General features: G+C 40.7%; 1 protein-coding gene and 1 long non-coding RNA gene across 2 annotated transcripts in view; one reads left to right on the top strand and one right to left on the bottom strand.

Moving 5' to 3' along the window:
• KIAA1549L (KIAA1549 like) overlaps window positions 1–14519 on the bottom strand; it is a 310713-nt gene that overhangs the window by 134697 nt on the left and 161497 nt on the right. Inside the window, 4 exon segments of the mRNA XM_078148701.1 lie at window positions 1624–1757; window positions 3009–3228; window positions 11321–11436; window positions 13421–14020. Coding sequence (XP_078004827.1) covers window positions 1624–1757; window positions 3009–3228; window positions 11321–11436; window positions 13421–14020 — 1070 coding nt within the window.
• LOC144455398 (uncharacterized) overlaps window positions 1–14519 on the top strand; it is a 35253-nt gene that overhangs the window by 9332 nt on the left and 11402 nt on the right. The window lies entirely within an intron of this gene.

Raw genomic sequence — 14519 nt, 5'->3', positions numbered from 1 at the left:
CAACCAGCATAGATAGCGTGAGTACCTGCATCAGTGTGATTGAGACTACTTCAAACTTTCAAAGTCTTATCTTCATCAGTTTTTAACTGTGACCCTGGGAAAAGGGCATCATTCAAATACAAAGGGTGATAATTAATGTGGGCCTTCCACTCAGGAGGACACTGGCAGTGTCCCTTCTGGACCAGGTCAAATCCTTCCCAAAGCATGCTTCTTCCTCCCAGTAAAAAGTAGACTATAGTCCAGAGAGGAACACTGCAACAACCATCAGGCCAAGCTTTCTTAGAAAGAGATATATAGCTCATCAGGACCATGGTCAGTGACCCATGAACAATCATGGTGAAGGGGACAACCCCACAGAAATAAAAATGGGCAAATGTCATCCTGATGATCAAGAAGGGGAAGAAGAAAGATCTTCAAAACATACCTTGACCTCACTTCCTAGTAAAATTCAACAATTTCTTACTGAAAGATGGTTTGTGTGTGTTTGAAAGGGGATCTAAAGAGATCACTATGAGTTAGTAAGAACAAATCTTGCCAGATTTTCCTAGTTTTCCTTTCAATAGTTAATGATAATTATAATAATGATGACAAAGGGTTACACTTATATATACTTTAAGGTTTGCAAAGAATTTTACAAAGAATATCTCATTTTATCCTTACTGCATGGATTGGAAGTGTAGGTCCTATTATTATCCCAATTTTACACATGAGGAAACTGAAGTAGAAAAAAAGGTTAAGAGCTGTCATTATCCTTAATTTACAGATGAATAAATGGAGGCAGTTGGAGGTTAAGTGATTTGCCCAAGGTCACACATATAATTGGTATGTGTTAGAGGCAGGCTTTGAACCCAGGTCTTCTTGACTCTAAGGCCACATTTCTATCTACTATACCAGGCTGCCTCTTTATGTAAATAAGTGCTACTGATGCTACAACTCTTGATGATCAGGAGGAAGAGGAGGCTACAAAGGCATTTGAAAAGGGCTATCCCAAGTGAGTGGTTACCAATATCTTTATTAACATCACACACCTCAGCCAGCTTGCCTGAAACAGAACTAAGCTAAGAAAATTGGAGCTCTGTCCCAGGGCATCAAGATTGGTGAAAACATGTGGAGATTCTTCCTTACATAGGTCTCCCATGGCATGCACCTCACAGTTCTCTCTGCTGTGGCCCAATCCTTCTCCCTCACTCAGCCCTGAGCTACTCCCCTCCAGTATCCCACTACCATAGCACCCAATCCCCAAGGACCCACCTTCCCTCTCAATCCCCACAAGAGGCACAATGGATATAGCACTGGACCCAAAGTCAGGGAGACCTGAGTTCAAATCTCACACTCTAGCCAGGTCATTTCATCTCTACTTGCTTCAGTTTCCTCATCTATAAAAAGAGGGTATTAATAAGACCTACCTCCCAAAGTTGTTGTGAGGAATCAAATGGGATAATATTTGTGAAGCATTTTACAAATCTTAAAATGCTATATAAATACTAGTTGTTATCTTCATCCTCATCCATCATTATCATAAGCTGCCTCCTCTTCTGGCATGATTGAACCTTAGCTAGACTGTCTTTTATCCCTGCCCCACCTCCTTACCCCCACTGCTTTTTTCTACAAGCAGACGATTACCTCCACAGTCAGGTTGCTAGTGGTGCTCAGAACTTTTTTCTCTGCATCCTGAAATGCTTTCTGCAGCCTCTGCTCCATCGTCTGAGCAAACTTGCAGGACTGGATGTTGTCTGACTGGCCCACAAACTGCAACACTAGAAACAGAGCAAAAAAATCCGCTTTCACCAAAAACCAGACTTCTCCATCCTCCTGGGCTAACTGTGACCATGATGGCACCTGATGCCATTTTTGATTGTGACATGATGCATGTAACAAGAAGGCCCAACAAGAGTTGCTTGTATACGTTGCAGCACAGCATTTTAAATGACTTTTTAAGTAGAAGAATTGGAGGGATGGCTAAAGCTGAGGCTGCCTACAGACCAAAGGATTTCATTTCATTATAATAAATGTATCTGTTAGCATCTGCTCAGGGAAAGATGGTAGCATGAAATGGGGAGATAACTATCTTCAAACTGTTTTCCTTAAATGCAACAATGCCCAGTCACTTGTATAACTAGTTCCAAATTAGTAGAGTACATCAACATTCACACTCTCCCACCAAAATTGATGTTAAGTGGACAGCCTGGTGTAGATGACTAGGCCAGGAGTCAAAGAACCAGATACAAGTCCTGGCTTTGCCTGTTATTCATTGTGTGACCAATCATAGCTATCATTACACATTCCTGGGCCTCAGTTTCCTCATCTGTAACATGGAAGTGAAACTGCCCTGTTTTCCCTTCTCTCACAGTGTTCTTATGAGGATCAGATGAAATACTGTATGTGAAAGCATAAGGTAAACTATAAAATATGAATGAAGGACAGTAGAAAGAGCCTTGGATTTGGAGACAGGGCACCTGAGTTCAAATCCTAACTCAGCTCTTTATTACCCAGTTGATTTTAACCAAGTTGACACAGTGGAGTAGATACAGAATTGGCCTTGGAGTCAGAAAGACCTAGGTTTGAATTCTGCCTTGGTCATTTCCTATGTGATCCTGGGCCAATCAATTAACTTCTCTGGGTCTTAATTTCTTCACATGTAAAATGAAGAAGTCGGGTTTGATGACCTTGAAGGCCACTTCCAACTCTAAATCTAAGAGTATACACCTATGGCCCAAGGAGTTGTTTCATCTTGGATTTAATACCAGGAAGACTTGGGTTATATCACTAGCAAATATCCGAGACGGAACTTCAACCAGGTCTTCTGGATTCCAAGTCTAGAGTCCTCTCCACTATAACATCTTCCTTCTTGACATAAATCTATCTGTGAGCTGTTGTTATTGGCTTCCATCTTGAAACTGTGCTTTTTAACCAGTTATCCTCTCTCTTTCATTCTCATCCCTGTGAGTAAGATGGTTCTCTCCCTTTGACAATCCGTCCAAAGGTCCTCACCGCAAGGAGGGACTCACCTGTCTTCAGCTGAAAGGCGTAGGCTGGCTGGGGGTTCCATGGCAAAGCCAGGACTGCCACGGACTGCAGGTTTGGCACGTGCTGCTTCAGGTCAGCAGTGACATTGCTAATGCCATAAGCAACCAGGGTCTCAACAACAACAGCAGGAATATAAACCAATTTCTCCTTAGTGACATAATAGCCAACTGTCACATTGTGGGAATGGTCCAGAATTTCCACCTGAAAGGAAGAAGAAAAAGGATATAGAACCTGCCACAAAAACTTAACTTCAGCTTCTTTTCACAGTGCTCTAAATCTGTTCTCCCCTCAACAAGTGCCTGGCACACAATAATTGCTTGCCAATTGACTGATTGTTGGATTTTATTGGAAGTGAATCATGTTGGGTCACAGTACAATAAACGATTGGCCAGTGTAGCCAAGATATATGATACTCTGGCCAAGAATGTTCCAGCTAATGGAAGATGACCGGCTATGCCACACAGAGATTATTAATTTTCAAAGAATTAGAATAAAAGAGAATATGATTGATACCACAAACGGGGAATGCTAATACTCATGAGGGCTACCGTGAGGACAACACTTTATAAATATTTTAAAACTATCGCTGATTATTTTTAGAAATGGAGTCAGTCAGTTGGTGAGTATTTAGGAAGCACTCACTCACCATGTGCCAGGCTAGGGAGAGAAAGAAAGGTAAAAGCACTATTTATGCCCATTACATGCTCACATTCTAAAACAGGAGACATACATTAAAATAAGTAGGTCCATACAATTGGCCTAGCAAAGTGTGGAAGGGCTCCTTAGTAAAGAGTCTTCTCTGGTTGAAAGAAGGCTGAATAAAAGTGCTTTGTCTTATATTTCCTATCACATAGTAAAGTTGAGGACTGGGTGTAGAAAGGGGTCCTCAAGGCCAGCTTCAGAAATGGAGGCATGAAGATTTATCTGCATAGAGTCCTCAGGCACAAAATCCCACTTTATTTCATATGCCATTTATTCAATCAATCAATGAGCATTTATTGAGCACCTACTGTGTTCCAGGCACTGTGCCAGGTGCTGGGGATACATATACAATAAACAAAACAGTCCATGACACCTTGAAGAACTTTATTTTCTTGGATCACAGAGTTAGAAGGAACCTTAAAGACAATCTAGGCTAACCCCATTTCCCCAGGATTTAAATTTAGCTACAAACTACTTAGAGCTGACGAGAATGGCCAATGCTATGTACACACCCCAAAACATTGACTACAATGGAGGAAAGTCTGGCAAGAGGGTCCTTTTGCTATGAAACTCCTAGGGCCAGTAATTACTGGAAGAACACTAAAGACTCAATAACCTATCCTAGTCATGCCACTCTATGTAATGGAAGGGGCATAACAGCTAGGTGGCATAATGCATAGAATACAAGGTGTAGAGTCAGCAAAACCAGAGTTGGAATCCTGCCTCAGATGCTTACTGGCTGGGTGACCCTGGGCAAGTCATTTAACCTCTCTGTGCATCAGTTTCCTCATCTATAAAATGGGAATAATATCTTTCTCACAAGGTTGTTGTGACAAGGAACTGAGTTAATGTGTAAGGTGCTTTGCAAATCTTAAAGTGTAGTAGTAGTAGTAGTAGTAGTAGTAGAGTAGTAGTAGTAGTAGTAGTAGTAGTAGTAGTGTGGTGGTAGTGGTGGTGGTGTGGTGGTGGTGGTGGTGGTGGTAATAGTAGTAGTAGTGGTGGTGGGGATGGTGGTATTAGAAGTAATGGTAGTGATAGTGATAGTACTAGTAGCAGTGGTGGTGGTGGTGGTAATAGTGGTGTAGTAGTAGTAGTAGTAGTAGTAGTAGTAGTAGTACTGGTACTGGTGGTGGTGGTGGTGGTGGTGGTGGTAGGGATGTTAGTATTAGTGGCGATGGTAACGGTAGTGGTAGTGGTGGTGGTTGTGGTGATGGTTCCAGTCCTAAGTTGGCCACCTCCTAACTGTGACCTTGGGTAAGTCATTTAATCCTTTTACTATGTTGAAGGGCTAGTTGATACACTCTCATCAACAAAATTGCATAACATTCCTGATTTTTCAAAAGACTTTTTGTGGTTGAAAGAGGACTGCCTTCAGTCAGAAGGTCTGAGTTCAAGTCTTGGCCTCACTTCATTTACTAGCTTGAACAATTCACTTAATGTTGTGTGTGTGTGTATACACACACATACTATTACTTATAGGCTTTAGAGAAAGAAGATATAAGAAATCACTGAGTCCAATGCCCTCTTTGGACAGATGAGGAAACTTGGAGCCACACAAGTGAAGTCACTTACTCAAGGTCACACAGTCAGAAAGGGGCAGGGCTAAGATTCAGGAATCAAAACTCTCTGAGCCTCCATCTCCTTGTCTGAAAAATGGGGATGATGAGACCTACACTATTTACTGCAGGAGTTTGTTGTAAAGATAAAATGGGATCCCATAAGGAAAATAATTTGTGGAGGTCATCATCATCATCATCATCATCATCATCATTATTATTAATTATTGTCAGTTCATAATAGCTAATAATATTATTTTATACAGCCTTTTAAGGTTTGCAAAGTACTTTACATGTGTTATCTCATTTGATCTTTATAAAAACCCTGTGAGGTAAGTACTATTATTATTCCCATTTTATAAATGAGGAAAATGAGGTAGTGAAAGGTAAGGGACTTCCCTAGGGTCCCACAGTTAATAAGTGTCTAAGACAAAATTCAAACTCAGGCTCTTCTGACTCCAAGACCAGTGCTCTAACCACTGCTATACTCTAGCTTCTCATGTAAGTTATACATCTCTCTTTCACTATGAATGCTTTTGACAATGCCTGTTTTCTTTGATTTATAGTATCACTATGGAATGTTTATGAACATTAATTTTTAACTTTTGATATTCTAAATCAGAGAGCCTTATCCAATGATCAATGAATGAGCTGATACCTTCCTCAAGGAACTGAATGACATAACTATGATTCTCACTATAACTGAAGACAAGAACAAAAGTTAAGCTAAATAGAATTATGGCTCATAGATTCTCCCTGAGGCAGCAAAGAATAATAATTGACATCTGTACATTATTTCAAAGGTTTAGAAATTCCTTTGTATGTAATATTTTATTAGCTCCTCACAACAACCCTGTCAGACATTATTTTCCCCATTTTCCAGATGAAGAAACTGCATCTTAGTGAAGTGACTTGTCCATTTTCATACAGTTAATAAGTGTCACAAGTAAGAGTCAAACCCTGGTCTCTCTTGCATCTAACTCTAGGGCTCCTTCTACTACACATCACTCTGCCAATCAAATAAAGATACTGACCAACTTGTTTTATTGTACACACAAAAAGCAAGAAGAAACATCATCTCATAGGATACTTGGTCATGTTTTTCAGTGCTTATGAGGCATGTAGGCAAAAATACAACCAGGCCCCTATTTACTAACATCTGGTGCAAGGGATGAAAAAGCAGAGACTGTACAAAGAATATGATAAGATCTTCCTAACGAAGTCAACATATACTTTGACACTTGGTGACTTCAATGTGAAGTTATGAACAGGGGAGGATCCTCTCCTCACCAAAATGTTGGAAAACATGGTTCAGGATTCAGAAATGAAAGTGGCCAAAAGACTTGTTGACCACTTGGAAGTTTCAGATGTATACGTATATCACCAATATTTTCTTCAAGAAAAGAATCATTCGATGGAGACTTGGTAAGCAAGGAGCAGCATCAATATCAAAACATCAAACGTAACATCAAAAAATTGAAAATGGGTATGTTTTATGGAAGAGAAGCAAGTTTACTAAAAATGGAAGTCACTTCAGAATCAGTCATTTGGGTAGTCAGATGACTGACTAGTTCAAAAAATGGTAAAAGTAAACACCAAGTTAGAATAAAGGATAAAGATGAGTTAAAGACTCTGTATGCAATTACAACAGTTCTAACTCAACCAATTCAAATTAGCCCTCAATGCTGGAAAATGGGAACTGGTCCAAGACAAAGATGTTTAATTTTATTATCACCAATATAAGGTAGTCACCACAAAGAGGAGGCCAAAAGAACCCAGAAAACACTTAAGTGAGCAAGCATTAGATCCCTTTGCCAGGAAGAGAAAGACCAAGGATGCCACCAGTCTAGAAAGCAAATCTAGTTGTAAAACATCATGAAGGAAGATGTTGGAATGTTACATTACTTCAAAACAGAGAAAAGCAATTGAGAGAGAATGAGCCTACAGAAATCTTAGTATGAATCCTAAGAAAAATCTTAAGAGCATTTACAGTTCAAACTGGAAAGACAACACATAGATGGAAAATAGATCAGATTTGCCAGTATTTAGGTAACCATCTATTCTCACTACCAACACCAACACCACTTCTTTGCTTTTAACACCTCAGTGCATGATAAGGAAGTCAGAAGGACACTTGAGAAGATGTGGATACACAGTAGCTGCCTTTAAAGTAGTTGGGTTGTCAGCTGGAAGGTGGATTAGATTTGTTTTGTTTGGTCTCAGAAGGCGGAGCCAGGAGCAAAGGGTGGGCGTTTCAGGGAAGTGCATTTTGGCTTGATGTCAAGAAAAACTTCCAAAGGACACTCAAACGTGGAATGGGCTGCCATAGGAGGCAAGGCATCCTGCCTCACTAGAAGTCTTTAAGCAAAGGCTGGATGATGACCTGGGCAGGAATATGGTGGAAGGCACTTCTTGTTCAAACGTGGATTACCCTTCATGGTCTCCAAAGTTATTTCAAACTCTTTGATTCTTTGAAGGCAGGAGAAAAAACAGCTCCACCAAACCGAGTACACACAGAAGAAATCCGTGCTACATGTAGCAGAATTTAAAAAGCATTAAGGGATCAAATCTCAAATTTATCTCAAGGTACAATATCAAGTACTTGGGGAAATGGACATTATTATTACTCCCCATCGCTCCCTGTGAAAATCAGCCAAGAAGATAGCAGTAACTGCTGACACAAATACATACTTTCTCTATAAAACCCTTACGAGAAAGAACTATACATGGATCAAGGGTATCTTTGATGAAAACATGTGAAGAGAACAGGCAGGCTTTTGTAGATGATTTTCTACAGCACACCACAATTCTGTGGTCAAAGAATTGGCTGAAGGGTATAAAGTTCAACACTCTAGTGTTTATTTATTACCAAGAAAAAAAAACCATCTGACTCAGTAAATCATTATGCCACCTTAAAAGATCTTTTCATGAAGGTATAAAATTATTAAAAATAGAAAAAACTTGACAGATATGATCACACAGACAACCTTTCTCAGTGATTCCTTATTAAAAACAGGCAGATGTATGTTTGCCAAACATGCTTACTATGGTCATGGAAGATGCCCAGCATGGAGTCTAAGGAAAGGGAAGAGGTTTGTTTTTTTCAATTGTCATTTTTTGTTTTTGTTTGTAGAGAGTGAAGGTCTTTCAGATGCTTTTGTTTGCAGATGACATCAAGCCCCAAATACCATAGGGAATACTCAATGAGATCAACAGTTATTCAAAAGCAACTGACCTAACATTTCATATGGGAAAAACCAAATGGATTAAACAATGCCTACCACACAAACATAAGACATGTAGTTGTATGGGAGGTTCTACTGTCATATGTCATGTAGCTATATGGGAGATTCTATTAAATTAGCCATCAATATCTATATATCTATCTATAGATATATAGATATAGATAGACATATAGATATAGATAGATATAGATATCTTAGAGAGGCACTAATGATGGACAGTAAGTGGACCCAAAATGAACAGGAAGAAAAGTGGACAAGTTTACATCTGGACAATTATGCTGTTTTTCAATGTCCTCAAGCTTCCCCTCAAAATAAAAACTCATTTGTTTAGTGCCAATGTTCTCCTGGTAGTGTTGTATGGCTGTAAATCATAGAATGATTCAATCTAAAGGATTAAAACTGTTGCAACCCAAAGGAAAATGCAAAGCATAGGTAGTCCCAAGTATATTATAGACAATTTGCACACAAGAAGTTTTTTCAAGAGACATCATGCAGAACACATATGATCAGAAAAGGGGGTGGGCTAGTGTTGCATAAAGAGCGATGTATCACAGACGGACAGTCTCTGTGCTACCACGATTACTACAAAATATTTCTAAAACACAGACAAAGGTTTTCAGTATGTTGGGTAGATTCACTGTGGAGGTCTGATCAGAGAACAGAGAATTACATAGATTGAGATCGTGGATAAGTTGAAATCTGCACCACTGGAGGAAAGACTTGTGTCTACAAGATCAAATATTGATTAAAATATACTTCATCTATGACATGGGCTCTTAACCTAGATCCGTGAACTTTTTTTTTAACATTATGATAGCTGTATTTCAATATCACTGATTTTCTTTGTAATCTGATGTGTTTTAGTTTACATATTTAAAAACATTCTTTAGAAAGATCCATAGGCTTTGACAAACTGCCAAACAAAAAAAAGTTATTAAAAAATAAAGCTCATTAGGAGCTTTCATTAGGAGCATCAGTACCATTTTCTATAGAAACCCAGCTCTAACAGGTGTCAGCGTGGCACTTTTGATTCTTCTAACCTTAGAGTCCCTAAGTCTCACTTAGCTATCCTCTTTACCTTGGCTTACATCTCCATCAGATAATCCAACCCAGCTACCACCAATTGCAAAAGTTCATATTTTGAACCATTAAATCCAAATTCTTGGTGGAGGAAACAGATTCTTTGGAACACTGTTCAGAGGGGGAACAAGTAGGGAGAACATTCTCTTTTTCTAACCCTCAGAAGTGCTAAGCTAAGCACCACTGAACTACAAAATATTCAACAAAGAGAATGAAATGTATGTGATATGAAAGGGACTTGGGCTAAGTTTGACAGTGGTATTTGGAGTGTCCGATTGCCAATTAGAACCTACATCATCAATTCTGATTCTCTAAAGCGTTTAGAATTACGGCATTAAAAACCTGGATAGGGCCCAAACAGGGCACCTATCATTCGTTCTTTAGGTGATCAAAGTCAGTGAGCAGTTGCTAAATAGTACTTGGCATTCTGTGGCCGAGGAACACATCTCCTTCCTTGTCTGTTGCTGGCAATCCGACTCAAGTCAGCCTTAATTCATGAGTCTAAATGACTTTAAAATTTCCAGATATAAATCACTAGCCATTTTTGTGGGTAGTACAGTTAGAAGGAAAAGCAGTGGGCAATGCTTGTTGGAAACTCTATTAATAAGCCAAACTTCTTTGCAAAACTCTGGGTAATTGGCATGTTTCACACATTGTCAACTAGCAAATGTCAATTACCTAAAATTTGTCATTCTCTAAAATGGGCCTTTGTTCCTAATGACCTGCCTTTGCTAAGTAACTGAATAAGTAGTGATAGCTCTATCTATAATTAGCTGTGACACCTTGGACAAACCACTTCCCTTCTTGGGGCCTCAGGGTTCTAATCTGTAAAACATGAGGTTTGAGCTAATCAGCAGTTCTTAACCTGGGGCCCATGAATTTGTTTTTTAAAAAATATTTGGATATCTGTATTTCAATATATTTGGTTTCCTTTATAACTCCTTGTATTTTATTTAATGCATTTTAAAACACTATCCTAAGTTGGGGTTTATAGGCTTCTCCAGATTGCCGGCAGGGTCCATGAGACAAAAAGATGAAGAACCTCTTTATTAGAAGGTATCTGAGGTCCTTCTATCTCTGACCCTCTGTGATTCTATGACCCCCTCCCCCACTCCCTTACCCTTTCCTTTCTATAAAACTTGAATGCTAGATGATCTGTGAGAAGAGACGCTTCCAGCTCGGATATTCTAGGATACAATGATTCTTTGACTTTAACCTTCTGGGCCTCAGTTTCTCCATGTGGAAATCCTCTCTGTTCCTAAAGAGCTGCCTTTGTTAAATAACAGGGTATTGGTTTCACCACTAATTAGCTTTGGACATATCACTTGACCTCTCTGGGATTCAGTTTCCTTTTCTGTAAAATGAGGGGATTGGGCTTGATAACACCTTATGAGGTCCATTCTGGCTTTGGCATTCTTTGACTTCATGTCTCTGGACCCTATCTTCCTTGTAGGTTCATTGAGAGATAGAGGAAGGGCCAGGGAGGGGCATGGCCCAGGAGATAAGCTGTAAGGGTTCCTTCCAGTTCTATTATTCCGTGTTCTGTTACTGAGGCAAGAGAGCCATGTCAGGCCCTTGAGGCCTCTCTTCTAATGTTTAAGGAATGTGTATAGTCACTATGAGTAAAAGAAAATCTAAAACTCTAGTTGGGAAGAAGAGACACAGGTGGATTACTCTGATTTCAAACAGGGGCAAGCAATGGTAGCTTACGTGTGCGTAGATATCGTTCTGGCGGAAGGCTTTCTGCAGTGCTTGTGTGAGCCCTTTGGCTACATCAGACCTCAGGGAATCATTGATCTGCAGCCTCCTCTGGGTGAGAAAGAGAACTGTTCAAAAAAACACACACACATTAGTGCAGAGCGGTCACATTCCATGCTTTCAAACAATCTGGTTTTAACTGGCCTCTCCTGTATGAGTTCTCCATAAAAATGGTGAACACTAACCAACCTGTTCAGAGCCCTCAGTGAAGGCCCCACCAAGAGCCCCAAGAATAGAAAGTCCCAGAATCCACTTAAAACGATGAGTATAAACCAAATTGTAGCTATCTTTCCATGTGATGGAAACTGGAGTCAGGAGGTCTGAGGGGAAAACTGAGGCTCTATCTGAAAAGTATGATGTGTATCACTCAGGGCCATAATCATCCTGGGCCATTTGGGGTCATCGTCTTACCTTGGGGAGCACTCAAGCTTGATCTGGAGGAGGAAAGCATTAGGAAGGCAGCAAGAGAGGTATTGAGCAACAGTTAAAGATCACACTTGTCAGGCTCCTCCCGGGGAGGACGGGGAGGAGGGGAGGAGGGAAGGAGGGAATCTTTTTATGCTGAATCAGCAAAGGGAAACAAGAAGAGAGAGGCATCCAGGGCTCACCAGCATTCATGTGCTCCCTATCATTAGCCTGTTGAGCCACCAATCAGCATCAAGCTGGCCACGGCTGGGTTTTTTTGTTGTTGTTCAGTGGTTTTCAGCCGTTGTCTGACTCTTCGTGACCCCATTTGGGGTCTTCTTGGCAAAGACACTGGAGTGGTTTGCCATTTCCTTCTCCAGCTCATTTGACAGATGAGGAAACTGAGTATAACAGTCAATTAAAACCAGCTCTGGTTGTCTTGATATTGATTGACAGCTCAGTTACCAAGTGAAATTGACAGAAAGAAAGAGAGAGAGGAGGAATGGTTCTTATCCTCTTCCATTTTAAAATGTGCTCCATAACTATTTCTGGGGCCCTGATAATAAAACATTACTGCATGAGGCCTTCACACTACCATTGCCTCTAAGGGTTTCTATGAGTAGCCTAACTCACCTACATCTACAGATAATAATGAATAGTAGACATGGAGGGAAGATAGCTAGATGTTGAAGCAGATAGAGCGCCAGACCAGCAGTCAGGAAGACTCCTCTTCCTGAGGCTAAATCCAGCCTCACACACTTACTAGCTGTGTGACCCTAGGCAAGTCACTTAACACCATTTGCCTCAGTTTCCTCATCTGGAAAATGAGCTGGGGAAGGACCACTCCAATGTCTTTGCCAAGAAAACCCCAAATGGGATCACAAAGAGTCAGACATGAAACATAAGCTCCTAGAAGCTGGAGGAGATATTAGTCTTTATGCTAGGACTAGGCTCAAAGCATCCTCTTTTAGACTGGAATGTATTTAAATATATCATTTCATTGCATTCTTAGTTTGGGGGGTAGTGAGAGAAGAGTAAAAAAACAGGGATAGGTGCACTCAGCATTGACGTATTCTTTAAAATAATTTATCAACCCCCTTTTTATAGCAGAGCTAAACAGCACTATTAATAGCATGCTGTGTGTTCTAGGCCATCTCTTAAATGCAGTCAGAAACTGCATTGCATTAACCCTACTGCTGCTGGAGGGATTCAAAAGTGCCTGTGAAGCTTAACCAGGACCCTGCCTTTTCCCAAGTAACATTAATGCAGTTGCATGGCATGATAGATAGAGGACCAGGTTCCGAGACAGGAAGATCTGGATTCAAGTTCTGACTCTGACTGGGTCAAGTCTCTCAGCACTTCTAGGCAACTCTAGGAATGTAACAGATGACTTGTTGACTTCCACCAGTTTCTCACATCAAAAACATCATAGATGTAATAAAAACAAACAAGCAAAACACCAAACCCCCAAAACAAAAACACCGATACAGAATATATTATAACCCAGAAACTATATTCCATAATTTGCTTAACTCTTACACTCTCTTAGAGTCCAAAGGGGGAAAAATACTCCACCACTACAAACTAAAAATTTTTCCCTCCCATCTCTAAGACCAGGATGCACTATCGTTTCCAACTGTTTCTTACCTGTCTTCACCATTAGTTTCCTGGACATCTGACATTCTAGATTCAAGGTGGTTTTGCCAGTTGTGACCATAGTAGTTGAAGCCACTGGGAGAGCAGCTGACGTGTTTTCCACGGGTAAGGGAGGGAGTTTAGTCACCTTCCCTGATGTGGTAATAGATGTCAGAGCTGCCATGATGGTCAGTGGGAATGTGGTGGAGATTCTGGGCGTTTCAGAGTTGGTTGCTTTGTGGTAGTCCGATTGCATGGCTTGAGATTTTCCAGGGAAATGTGTTGTTGACAGCCTCGCAGCAGCTGTGATCATGTTCGCCTGCACGGCTCTGTGGGTCGTGGATACGAAGGGGGAAGCTGTGGGCATCTCAACTGCCTTGGTTGTACTTGCCGCCATCTGAGAGCCTGGTGTTCCACTGGGAGTGCCATTTTTAGCCAGCACCGGGGTCAGGGTGCTTTCGGCTACCATTGGTGAGGGAATGGAGAGTTTGTTTCCAGTACCCTTGGACACTAAGGCGGCAGACAATGCAGATAGAGTGTATTTTCCTAAAACCTGTGTGGCTGTTGTTGACGCCACAGTTGGTGCTGCCTCAGGGGACACAGAAGGGTATGCTGCAATGAAAGAATAAGTACAATTTGTGGGTTGGTCAGAATAAAACACAAGGAAGGGGCATTGGTGATGAATGGATGTCACTTATGAAACTATTTGCTTGCAAAGGGTTGGTGCTCGGGCCATGCTGGGACGGGGAGATTTTAGGTCTAATAGCTTTAGACTCATTAGGTCAGAAAAGTTGTTATGAAAACACCATTTACGTCAATGCTGTGCTACTACTCCTTAATAAAAGCATTTAAATTCTGAATGCTTCTGGACAAACAAATGGCCAGAAGGATCAGAACCAGGGCTTCTCAGGAGCTCTGTCCCATTACAAGGAGTGTATGTATATTTGTATGTCTATGTGTTCCTTCAGAGTAAGGCTAGAGAATGATGTTGAAGTTGAAGATGCTTTGGCTGTGGAAGTGGTCATACCTGTGTGTTGGGAACCCGGAACCAAACTACCTGCGTGAGTAGTTGCAACAGTCCAATTCTCAGGGACTGGAGAAGTCAGCGGTA

This window comes from Phascolarctos cinereus, unplaced genomic scaffold, assembly GCF_003287225.1.
Source record: "Phascolarctos cinereus isolate Bilbo 61053 unplaced genomic scaffold, phaCin_HiC Scaffold_9;HRSCAF=440, whole genome shotgun sequence".
Classification (NCBI taxonomy): domain Eukaryota; kingdom Metazoa; phylum Chordata; class Mammalia; order Diprotodontia; family Phascolarctidae; genus Phascolarctos; species Phascolarctos cinereus.
Note: the sequence above shows the minus strand (reverse complement) of the source record. Positions and strands in the feature narration are given on the sequence as shown.